The 13,339-nt window shown below is 45.7% G+C and overlaps 1 protein-coding gene across 1 annotated transcript in view; it reads right to left on the bottom strand.

Moving 5' to 3' along the window:
• RFX7 (regulatory factor X7) overlaps positions 1 to 13,339 on the bottom strand; it is a 119,030-nt gene that overhangs the window by 27,869 nt on the left and 77,822 nt on the right. Inside the window, exon 5 of the mRNA XM_073303792.1 lies at positions 1,040 to 1,156. Within this exon, the coding sequence (XP_073159893.1) occupies positions 1,040 to 1,156 (117 nt within the window). The remainder of the gene's footprint in view (positions 1 to 1,039; positions 1,157 to 13,339) is intronic.

Genomic DNA, 13,339 nt, shown 5'->3' with positions numbered 1-13,339 from the left:
TTGATGTAGTTTTCAACCAGTTTTTCCAGGAACACCTTATCTTGTTAGAGATGGAATAGAGGTGTTTCAGTTACACAACCTATACACGCTGCTCCCTTACTTATGTGAGACAAACTCAGAACACCAACACACGTCCTCATGGCCTTTAGGTTTAATACTGCAATTCCTTCCTGGCAGGGCTTTTTCACTGCTTGCTCATGATGATAATGCAGCACGTTTCCTCACTGGCTAGAGCAAACTTTTTCATATTATGCTTGACCTGAGTTCTTCACATTGGCTGCCTGTTAAGTGATGGGATGACATAAGGTTGGGCCTGTTGGCTTTTTTAATGCCTTTACCTGTGCATAGCCCTGTCTATAGTAGAGATACCTATTTGTGCTCTGACATCATCCTTTCAGGTATCCCAAGTTACATCTTAGGTCACCAGTTAATTGTATTATTGCTTTCGTGGATTCTTGCATGCGGAATGCCTTCCTCACTGACATCCAGTTCATTCCTCTCCTCTTTTAAGCAACAATTAACCTTTCTTTCCCCCTACCAAAAAACAGTGCTCTGTAGCCTGAGCACTTCTTTGGGGTGAGAGGTGGCAATTTTAAACAACAATTTAATATGGCTTAAGAGGCATCAATGGCTTCATCTTAATTTCTCACATTACTGATCTGGTACAGGACAAGGAAGTTAAGATCACAATTCTCCTTACTTGTGTTATTACAGCATAAAAGGTATTGCATGCATCTAATGCAAGTTGTTTTATCTAAGACCCTTCTTTTTATTTTTCAAGGTAAATAACTACAGGAACAACTAAACATTTAGAATCAGATGAACTCAAACAGACACAAAATTTCTGAAGACTCGTCTTACATCTTAACAACAGAAGATTAACAAATTTCCAAGTATTCTACAAAGCACTTTGGGGAAATTGTTTTCATTTCTTGATTTAATTTTACTTCTAAATTTAGCTGGTAGTTGAGCTACAACAACAGATGTTCTTCAAGCAAGCGCAGAAGAGATTACTGAAAAGCATTCTAGCAAAGGATATTTTGATTTGCCTCTTGTGCCCAGACGGCGGGCCTTCATATTTGGAAAGACATTTTTCATGATCTTTCCAAAGTCAGCAGCACTTAAAGGATGGTAGCCAAGATTGTCACAATAGCTCCTGAAAGACAGGGAAAGAAAATGTGAATGAAACTGGTATTAATGCAAAAGGCCATCCTACACATTAGACTTCCATCAAAGGCTTCAAAACAAAAAACCCTCAGACCCATCCATATTTAGAACCACATTTAACATTAATGAATCTATCCACAATGAACTGAATACATTAAAAATGCATCAACAGAGCTGTTAATACTGTCGTTTCTGCCTTGTACTCTTTCAGGTTCAAAGGCAAGTCATGTGGAGATTTAATACACAGTGACATTATCTGGAGAATGGTTAGGATTTGCTGTACAATTTGGTTATTATTTCAACACGTTTCATTACATATATTTAAGACATGGCTTGGATAAAAGAAGAAATCTGACTGGTCAATAACATGGGTTAAAATTGCTTGGGTGTAACAAGGTGTGAGGCCATGTATGAATAGTCGAAAAACAGAGGGTGAGAGATTTTGCTTATATGTCAACAGAGTGGAAGACCCTGCATGTGAAAACTCCAAAAAAGTTAGAACTTAATTTAATAAACTCATCTGGGATATTAGTACTAATGGGGAATAGCTAATTAGCCACAGAGCCCTGTAGGAGTTTGTCTTTACACAAACTTGCCCTGGTTTAATTAAGCCAGTTTAGTTAAACTGGTGCAAACCCCTGTGTGGACACACTTCTATAAGTTTAAAACTGGTTGTATGGGTTTGGCAGGCCCCTGTTAATCCAGGGCTGGTCTACATAGAGTTTTTGTACTGTAACAATTATTGGTTTAGAAAAAGATAGCAGTGCAATCCCATAATGTGACCTAGTGATATTGGTTCAACAATGCTTATATCTGTATAGAATATTCCTGTACATTTAGGGAAATAAGCTATACTGATTGAAGCATGGTTGTATCTTTTCCGCATTCCTCCAATACTCAGAAAACAGCAGAAGGAATTTTGCTCTAACATCCATTCCTCTCCCCGCAAAAATGTGACCTTACACAAAAACAAGAGAACAAGAATGGATCATTTCAATCTAAAATGTGAATGTTCTGGAAAATAAGAAGCATGTTAAAGCAGGAAATAATGGAAGCTGTTTTGGAACCATACCCACATAGTAAGTTCTTAAATCATTATGTCGAAATCTGTATGTACTTATACAGAACCTTTTCACAAACCACAGTGCCTGGTATTCTAACTAAACAGCACAAAGCACATCTAGGCCAGCAAAATTCAGCTTTTATGCATGTAACAAAAAGCTTTCTAGCTGAAAATAAACAGAGAAAGCACAATGATTCTATAGATTAGAGAAACTAACTTACAGATGCTACAGCACTCCAGAAACTGGAGTTTCATTCCCAGTACCACCTGCTTCAGCAAGAATAACAATGGCACTAAATAGCAGTGATTTTCTGTATGTCAATATGTCAACCAAAGGCTCCCTTCTGAAATCATGACTAATGTGGATGATTGAAGAGATGCTGGGATACAAGCAAACCATATTTTCACTGTCAATATAACAGGGTGGCCTGCTCCTTTAAGGACCAGGAGACCTGGGCCACTCAGATCTGTTGAATTTATGAGACCCAAATGGGAAGGGATCAAGTGAGCCCTGTAAAGGGCTGAAAGAGCTCAGTAGAGAGGGAGTAACAGGAGATATGAGACGAGACAGGCCTCTGGGAGCTGCAGCACAGAGTGGGTTGAGGAACTGTTTTTGTGTTTGTTATTTTGTGTAAGTTAGAAGTATGGAGAACAAAATGGTGCCTGTAAAAACTTCTTTCTGATCTAGGGGGGAGGGCCAGCACCTTACACATGGGGGAGAATGCAGGCAGGTGATCAGTCCATAGAACTGAGAGGAAACATGTAAAGCAGCCCTATGACAGTCAAGGTCCCACGTATTACTGAACAAATATCTGCTATTCATATTTTGCATCATTATCATTATGAGATCAGAGAGTATACAGGATTGGTAGATAATAACCTCCATTTCCATGAGTGGAGGGTACCCAGATCCAGTAATCTGCCCTGGGAGATACAAAGGAAGAAAGGAGTACCAAAAGCATGAACCCTCAGTGAGCTCCTCTGTAGCTGCTGTCAGTCAGCATGACTTAACCCAAGCCATACCGACATGGGGAGGCAGCCAACAGAGAAGCTGGGAGGATTCAGTCATCCATCTGGAAGCCTCTGCTGCCACACAACTGAGGCGTCTCTCACCAGAGGATCTCCATTTCCCCTTCTACACTCCCCCAAAGCGATGGGATGATTGCAGTAAAATTCAGAGAGCTCAGCCTTGTACGATTTGCTGGCCCCTCTAGTAAGTTTCTCTTGGGACAAGATCATCTCATGCTTTTTGCTTTATTTAGGTGAAAGAGAATGGTGGAAACATAAAAGTCCAGGGTGCTGGGAGTCCAAGAAAATTCTTGGACTACTCAAAAGCCTGGTCTACACTACAAACTTAGGCTGACATACGTTGCCTTCTGACAACTTATTTGTGCATGAAATTTGTCTCCTGCCAGCGTAAGTGGTGACACAGTAACACTACCGTCCCAAATAGCATTGAACCATGCTCAACATACTCTAGTCAATGTAGGGCGAATGTAGATGCTGCCTGACCTATGTTGATCCTAACAGTCATCCAGCAGCTGTCCCACAATGCCTGACGCTGACTGCTCTGGTCACAATTGTGACTTCCACTGTCCAGGGTCATAAAGACTGGAAGCCACCCTCCCCCTTGTATACACCTGCATATTTTTGAAATGGTTTTTCCTGATTGCCCAGCTTGGTGAGCACACCTAGCAGCTCTTCTGTGTTGCGGTCAAAAGCTCAATCAATCATGCTGGCTATGCACTCTAGATGTGGTCCTGTCTGGAGTAATGTCAACAAACTGGGACAAAGGCAGTCTAGCATAGTGGTCAGAGTGGGCATCAGGCCTAGCGGTTGGAGCAGACATCTGTAGTTTGGAGCCAAAGTCCAAGGTCAAATGAGAAGGCAGGAAATGGATACCAGAACCAAGGGTCAAGCCAGAGTCTGGAGCCAGAGCCAAAGGTCAAACTGGAAGGAGGAACTGGAGCAAGCAGGGGAGCAGACAAAGGGGGGAGGGTTCAAGGCTGGGGCAGGACAGAGGCAAGGCTGGGTAGAAGGCAGGAGCTGCAGGAACCATGTAACGAAGGAGCAGAGAGAGTGGTCAGCAGGAGCGTGGACAAGCCAGCGAGCTGCTTCTAGTGCTGGCTAGAACCAGCCTGCTGGCCTCTGTAGCCAAACAGATGATGTGGCTAAGTAGGCAGCCTGCTACAGATCATCTGTACTAATGAGGCTGCCCGGAGACTAGCTCTGCTGCAGGCCCTGATTCTTTACAAGCAGACAAGGGACACTGGCTCTCTGGGCCTCTGAGGAAAAGAGACTGGGCAGACACAGCTATGGACAAGCCATAGAAACATGGACATCTATGAAAAGATTACGCTGCGGATGCAGACAAAAGGATATGACTGGGATTAGCAGCAGTGTCACATGAAAGCGAACGAACCGCATTAGGCATATCGCAAGGGCAGGGAGGCTAACAACTGATCTGGTTCCAGGTTGTAGACCTGCTGCTTTTACAATGAGCTGCATGCCCTGGCAGAGACCCTATCAGAAACCCGCAGACCACTGTGGATACCTTGGAGGGGCTGAAGAGGAGGAGGGATATGCATCAGGGGGTCCAACTATGCTGCAAGACAACTGATGGGGAGGGCATGTGACCTCACTACGTATCTCCTCCTTGGGCCCCGTGCTCTCCTCATCCTATGTTACCGGGGAGGGCGGTTCTGTCCTCCCACTGTGCCAGCTCCTCCTGGCACCCAGAGCCGGGCGACAGAGCCACTCCCAGATGCTACCTGGTGCAGGGCAGCAACGGCCCGGGAGAGTGCCTGGCTGTGGCAGCAGTGGGCTGCCTCCTGCCCAGGCTTGCCGTCCGGGATAGCATCTGAGCAAGTTGGGGGCCCCTCCCGCAGCATGCTCAGGAGTCAGCTCCTGTCCCCAGAAGGTGTGCCTGGGCAGGGGGCAGGCTGGCACTGCTCCCCTCCCCAGCCAGGCTGCTGGCTCTCTCGCAGCCATTACGCTGAGTGCGCAGCAGCGGCTGGCTGCGAGAGCCTGGCTGGGGATGGGAGCTCAGGCTAGTTCAGCCGCTGTCCCCGGAAGCCAAGACTGGGTGGGGGGCAGCCTGCTGCTGCTGCCGCAGCCAAGTGCTCTCCCAGTCAGCCGGGACCCTGCGCTGCACCGGACAGCCTCTCAGGCAGTGGAGCTGGAAGAGGCTCTGGCCCTGTCCCTTCCTCTCCCCACTCAGACTAGCTGCTGGGGAGGGGAAAGGGGGGCACGTGACCCTTCTTGACTCTCCCACAAGTCGCCTCAGCCTGAGCACAGAAGAGCCCAATCCAGGGGGAAGGACCCTCACGACAGCGTGTGCATGCGTTCTCCCTTAGAATGTTTAAATGTGAAGATAGTGCCTGGCTCACCCTCGTAGAACTGGAAGGGACCTCAAGAGGTCATCTATTCCAGTCCCCTGCATTCAAGGCAGGACTAAGTATTATCTAGATCATCCCTGACAGGTGTTTGTCTAACCTGCTCTTAAAAATCTCCAATGATGGAGATTCCACATCCCTAGGCAATTTATTCCAGTGTTTAACCACCCTAACAGTTAGGAAGTTTTTCCTAATGTCCAACCTAAATCTTCCTTGCTGCAATTTAAGCCCATTGCTTCTTGTCCTATCCTCAGAGGTTAAGAACAACAATTTTTCTCCCTCCTCCTTGTAACAACCTTTTATGTACTTGAAAACTGTTAGTATGTCCCCTCTGAGTCTTCTCTTCTCCAGACTAAACAAACCCATTTTTTTTCAATCTTCCCTCATAGGTCATGTTTTCTAGACCTTTAATCATTTTTGTTGCTCTTCTCTGGACTTTCTTCACATCTTGCCTGAAATGTGGCGCCCAGAACTGGACACAATACTCCAGTTGAGGCCTAATCAGCCCCGAGTACAGAGGAAGAATTACTTCTCATGTCTTGCCTATAACACTCCTGCTAATACATCCCAGAATGCTGTTTGCTTTTTTTGCAAAGTGTTACACTGTTGACTCATATTTAGCTTGTGATCCACCATGCCCCCCAGATCCCTTTCCAAAGTACTCCTTCCTAGGCAGTCATTTCCCATTTTGTATATGTGCAACTGATTGTTCCTTCCTAAGTGGAGTACTTTGCATTTGTCCTTATTGAATTTCATCCTATTTACTTCAGACCATTTCTCCAGTTTGTCCAGTTCATTTTGAATTTTTAATCCTGTCTTCCAAAGCACTTGCAACCCCTCCCAGCTTGGTATCATCTGCAAACTTTATAGGTGTACTCTCCATGCGATTATCTAAATCATTGATGAAGATAATGAACAGAACCAGACCCAGAACCGATCCCTGCGGGACCCCACTTGCTATGCCCTTCCAGCATGACTGTGAACCACTGATGATTACTCTCTGGGAACAATTTTCCAACCAGTTATGCACCCACCTTATAGTAACTCCATCTAGGTTGTATTTCCCTACTTTGTTTATGAGAAGGTCATGCGGGACAGTATCAAAAGCCTTACTAAAGTCAAGATATACCATACCTACTGCTTCCCCCCATCTACAAGGCTTGTTACCCTGTCAAAAAAAGCTATCAGGTTGATTTGACATGATTTGTTCTTGACAAATACATGCTGACTGTTACTTATCACCTCATTATCTTCTAGGTGTTTGCAAATTGATTTCTTAATTATTTGCTCCATTATCTTCCCAGGTTCAGAAGATAAGGTGACTGGTCTGTAATTCCCCAGGTTGTCCTTATTTCCCTTTTTGTAGATTGGCACTAGATTTGCCCTTTTCCAGTCTTTTGGAATCTCTCCCATCTTCCATGATTTCTCAAAGATAATCGCTAATGGCTCAGATATCTCCTCAGTCAGTTCCTGTTTTACTTGTATGAAAAGACGCAGAGTTATTATCTGCTCTTCATTCCCCTGTAATGTTAGGCAGTAGGAAGGTGGGGGCATGCAGAGATGTTTGTTTATGTATACAGGGATGTCCTTGTATCCTCCTGAGAGACCTGGATGTAATTTCCATGGAGATATCTGAAATCCTCTCCTGAAGGTTTTCAGGGGTGGCTTCCTTATTTCTTCCTTCACAGTAGGACACTTTCCCATACCACTCCATGCGGAGCCAGCCTTAGGGAAAATGGCACTCTGAGCCTAGATGCACTGGGGTTGGGCAAATGGGGGGATAGCTCCCCTTACAGTGACCCCTCCCACGTGGCTAGGGAGCAATGGGGGCAGGACACTGGGGGCAGGGAAGGGAGGGTGCAGAGCTTTCTGCAGCCAGAGGAGGTTACCGGAGATAGGTCTGACCTGGCCCCGGAAGCAGCCCATGCAGGGGAAGAGGAAGCCCCATCCCTCCCCAGCCGGGCCAGGATTAACAGCTGGAGCCCGTCGCATGGTAGGTGCCCCCACCCCTAGCCCTCCCTGGCTCTGGGCCCTGTGCTCAGGAATTAAGGGGGCCTTAGGCTGTTTGTGTGTGTGTTTGGAGGGGGGGGGAGGTTGACCATGACATCCCTCTGACCACGGCACCCTGGGCGGTCATGCATGTCGCCAACTCCTAAGGCTGGCTATGACTCCATGAAGATGTTGGATCATATTAAAGAAGTTCTGTATTAAAATAACAAATGAGTTTGACTCCCCCTAGTTTAAATTCCAGGGTATTACTAATTAAGAGGTCTCTTGGTTTTTGGTCTCTTGGTTTTACTGTTTCTCTCCCTCTCTGTGTGAAACTCGCAAGCTGCTAATTGTGTTAGTACATCCTAAGAGGGAATCTGTTCTCAAAGCAATACTTTGTAACAACAACTACTCACAGAGAGAGAGAGAGAGAGAGCGCGAGAGAGACTCAAAGTGATACTTTGTAACAACAGAAACACCACACAGAGACTCCCCGCCCTTTTGTTGTATTTATCTTGCTTTGTTAACCATTGTGATTAAAATAGAGATAGAGGATGTATGTGGATGGATGCTTGGTGTGGATAATAAATGAATGATCAGGGAGGTGCCAGTCTAAGAATCCAGTGTCGATCGGCCGAAGAAGGCATCTAGTGGAAACAACCAGAGGACCCCCGGAGGGCAGACTGGAATCCACCCAACAGCCTGAGAACCAAAGAACAAGATAACATCAGGCAGCATGGAACCATCAGGAATGTGCCATCTGCTGATTGATTCAGCAACAGCATGATGAAGCAATTCCCATAGACTGACATAGAAATAAATTCCTATAAAAATGGACTCTACAAAGTGAGAACTTTGGGGTCTGATTCTGCAAACCAACTTCCAGGAGCATCAGATGAGCATCTGACAAGGCCCTGCTCCCTCCTCGTGTCCAGGCCACCTGGCCAGTGGCTTGGCATGAGCAACTCTAAGGCTGGTAACCATGATAACAACCTTGCAGAACCTGTGTGTGTGCGTGTGAATGAATGTGTGAATAAATATGAAATTGAATGGAATGTTATAGCTATAACTAACTGCTTACTGTGATTCTTTCTGGTTTTACAATAAATGTGGCATTTTGCCTTATTCCCTTTAATAAGATCCTGCTGGTTTTTATTTTATTGGTATAACAAAGACTTCAGCAGGCAGCATTGCAACAAACAGGCTAGCAGCATAGGGGTCCGGGCAGCTTTGGGATGTGAGCAGCAGCAGCATCTGTGTTCTCTGGGCCTTTGTGACCCTCAGTCTTTGACAGATGTCAGCTAAAACCACCCCTGCCTGTGAAAAATAATGCCAGTATTCAGTAACATTGTCCTGTATTCATACCATGGAATCAAGGGCTGGCCTTTTATTGTTGTTTGCAGCCAAACAATTCCTTCCTCATTTCTGCCCGCTCTTACCCAATGTGAGCCATACTCACCATGGTTGCAGCTAGAGAGCAGTGCTGTGCAGAGGCACGCCAAAGCTGAAGCATCAATAATGTCTTATTTAAATCTCTTATGGGAATAAGAGAAGGGAGTGCTGAAACTTATCTTTTGCCTTCCATTGTGACTGTAAACACAATGTTATGTCTGTTTTATCTGTAGCTGCTCCATTGAGGCCTTGAGGGGGGCCCCCTCCACACCCATGGAACAGCTGACCCTGATGAGGAGGAGAAAGTAGAGGACAAGGGAGTACATGTTTACTGAGATCCTGCAAGCTAGTGTTGCATCAGACTATGAGCAGAAGGCCTGGAAAACGAAAGAGTGAACAGAAGAAAGGCCCAGGAGTCCCAGAAGGAAAAGGAGAGGGAGGTGCACCAGGACAGAATGGGGCTTCTCAGACAACAAACACAAATGCTGCAACTCTTGCTGACTGACAGGTCCAACAGTCACAGGCTTGCCTCCCTTTGAGGTCAACAGAGAACTCCATTTCAGCAGCTCCCTACACTCCACAACATTCTACAGGGCACCATGGGCTGCATCCCTACCCTTACCACGGCACGCTCAGCAACCGTAAGGAAAAGTACAGCTTCACACATGCTGACCTGTGAGAACCACGGTCAGTGTATATTTGGCAGAAATGGACACACATGTTATCTACCATTCTAATTTCAAAGTTCTATTCTGTTAATTTATTTTTATAAATAAAATGTATTGTTTTTTAATAGTACAGTAATGTTTGGCATTGTTTTTGGTATACAATCATTTTTTGTTTTTTGGAAATAAATTCATCTTTAATACTTGATAACATACACTGCACAATGCCTAGTGCTACTCAAAGTACATATTCCTTGTAATAGAATGAGACCACAGAACTCATATGTTGAGTTAAAAACACAATGTGATCATTACAAATGTACAGTAAACACCGCATCATTCATAGGTTCATTACAAGATGGTGTACATGTATGAATATGACACTAAGCACTACACAATTCCTAACCACCCCCAAACTTCAAGCCAAGATAGAGCACTGTCCAGCAGAGCACACTGCTGTGTCTGACTGTTAAAGTGCTCCTTCAAGGCCTCATAGCGCCATGTTGAGCTCCTCTCCTGACCCTTGTGTCTGCCTGTTAACAGTCAGCAGATAGCTGCTCCACCTCCGTCTTCCACCTTGGCAGCAACTTGTCCCCACCTTTGCCTCGCAGATATAATGCAGGACACAACAGGCAGCTATAACTATTGGGATATTTTTCTCACTGAGATCTGATTTAGTGAGTAAACACCCCCAACATCCCTTCAATCTGTCAAAAGCACATTCAGCTTCATTGTGCACCTGCTGAGCCAGTAGCTGAATCTTTCCTTGGAGCTGCCAGCATACAGCTTCATGAGCCAGGGGAGGAAAGGGTAGGCTGGGTCCCCCAAGACCACTACTGGCATTTCAACATTGGCAACGGTAATCCACTGATTGGGAAAAAATTTCCTTGCTTGCGGCTTCCTGATTGAGGATGCAAGTGTCAAACACCTTCACTGACCAGCCCACACTGATGTCAGTGAAGCGTCTCTGGTGATCCACCAACACTTGCATAACAATGGAAAGGTAACCCTTTCTGTTGATGTGCTCTGTGGCAAGGTGGACTCGGGCCAAAAAGGGATATGCACGACATATATCGCCCCACTGCAGTTCAGGAACCCAACAGCTACAAAGCCATCCACAATGTACTGCACATTGCCCAGAGTTACAGTCCTACATAGCAGACTACAATTAATTGCCCTACACACTTGCATGACAACGATCTCTGCTGTGGATTTTCCAACTCCAAAATGGATTTCCCACTGACTGGTAGCAATCTGTGGTTACAAGCTTCCACAGTGCAATCACCACTCATTTGTCAACAGTCAGTACAGCTCTCACTCTGGTGTCCCTGCATGGGAGGGCTGGCGCGAGTTTGGCACAAAAATCCTGGAATGTGGCATCTCTCTCTTCTGAAAGTTCTGCAGGTACTTCTCATCCTCCCAAACCTGCATTACGATGTGATCCCACCAGTCAGTGCTTGTTTCTTGGGCCCAAGAGGCATGCCATCATCTGCAGTTGCTCCATGAACGCCATCAACAAATCTGAATTGTTTTTTGCTATGTCCTTCAAAAAAATCGTCATGTCCAGTGTTGTTGAGGTACCTCCTGCTGATCTGCAAATACCAGAGGATTATTGTCTTGTGTTTGCAACGTTGATGACCATACTGCCTAGTTGTGTGGGCTCCATGCTTCTGTGTCAGGGCCAGGAGTGCGTGGCCTGGCCTAGGAGTTAGATGTAAACAGAGTCCAGGAGCCAATTACTAGGAATCAGCCTGGACTGCAACACCAGGACATCAGAATCAAGAGACAAACCAAAGGGCAGGGATCAAGAGTCTGGCTGAGTCAGGATACGAGGTGGTCAGGTTCAGGTGATGGAACTGTAGGGCAGGAACCAGGAGGCAGTTACCAAGAGTCTGGCTGAGTCAGGACACCAGGATGTGAGGATCAGAAGGCAGAAACAGGAAAACACCAGACCTGTGGTCCATGTCAAGTGAAGCCCAGTTGTACAGATAACTTCCTGTTTCCTCCCCTGGCTTACACAGGAACTGAGGCCCAATCAGGAGTCTTGGAGCTTTCCCAATCAAGAGCATAGGGATAGGGCTTGTGCCCCAGTTAGGCTTCATGGTCCGCAGTCCCAGCTGCTGCTTTTGAGCTGCTGGATGGAAGATTGGAACGTGGTGACTGCCAAGACCCAGGTTCATGACCTGTAGGTCTTGACACTCTGACACAGATGCTACAGCAAAAAGTAGGATTGAAAAAAAAAAAAAAGACAGACAGACAACAATTATTGGATTGGTATGGAATTATGGGATGGAGAAAGTTGCATGATGGAAACTTGACCTTTTGCTCCCAGCACCCACTTGTACGACTCACATGTGCCCCATGATGTATTCAAAAATTCCACAAAAGGCATTGCACCAGAGGGTGGAACATGGCACAGTGGGATACCTACCCATGGTGCACCACACTGTGCATCAACACAAGCTCTCCTTGTGCATCAACACAAGCCAAGCTCTCCTTGTGCATCAACACAAGCCAAGCATGCAAGCGCATGAGCAATATTCTAATTGCGGCCTTATTCTAATTGCCGTAACTTGCGTTGACCAAAGTTTGTAGTGTAGACATGGCTTCAGGAGCAGCTTTACTTTCTGCCGTAAATTGGCTCTGAACAGACCTTTGCCAGTTTCACCTATCCATTTTCAGATGTCACCAGCCTCCGCTGGACTGTGACTTTACTCTAGGGGCTCTCAAAGGTGGGATAATACAGCTAGCTGATGCCAGTTGTATTCTGGCTTTCAGCTGCTGTACAAAGCATCACCTTCGTAGCATACATCTGGGTGTACTCTACAGTTTCTTTGATGTAGTCAGTGAAAACAGAGTGTGAATACTGAAAATCCTTCTTTGAAGTTGAACAGTACAAGTAAAACCCACTTAAACTAGCAAACACTGGACTTGGGACCTTATCGCTCACTTCTTTTCAAATGAAAATTTTCACTCTAAGGGGAAAAAGAAAAGAAAAATATGCAACCACCAAGAACAGTAGGTCTGTTTCTATAAAGGACTTAGCAGCAGTCACAGATCTACACAGTTGCCTGGGGTTCCCTGGGTCCAGGCTGGAAGCTCCTGCAAGCTTGTGACCTTTTTGAGCTACTACTATTTTATAATGTAATTTAAATTTACAGACAGACCATTCCATGACATTTGCGACCCCTCCTCCAAGCTCAGCCTGGAAGAGCCTCACGTGGTCTCACACTGACTCAGCACCACGCACCAAATGCCTTTTCTTAATGGCTCCCCTCTCTGCTTGTTGCCCGGCTTTGATATGCCCAGAAGCTTTCGTGCTTGAATGGAGGACAGATTGAGTGAAAGAAGATGGGGGTGGAGGGTGTTCAAATCAGAGATGGTAAAGATACTGGAATCTTCCATACTTTTCTTTGTAAAGGGCCTCCTCTCCTCCCTACACTACCCATAGTAAGGTTGACTCAGGGTTTAGCTACACATTGCCTTAATCCACACTAGTGGGGGTGTAAATTCTAACACGCACCAGCAATTGTACACTAACTGCTCCATCTGGACCATGCTGGAACACACTAAAAGTTCCCTAGTGTGCATTAATGCAGTACTGTTTGAAACGGGACTACAAGAATACATACTAGAGAACTTTTAGTGCACGCCAACAGAGTCCATAT

Source organism: Lepidochelys kempii, chromosome 10, assembly GCF_965140265.1.
Source record: "Lepidochelys kempii isolate rLepKem1 chromosome 10, rLepKem1.hap2, whole genome shotgun sequence".
NCBI classification, from domain to species: Eukaryota; Metazoa; Chordata; order Testudines; family Cheloniidae; genus Lepidochelys; species Lepidochelys kempii.
Note: the sequence above shows the minus strand (reverse complement) of the source record. Positions and strands in the feature narration are given on the sequence as shown.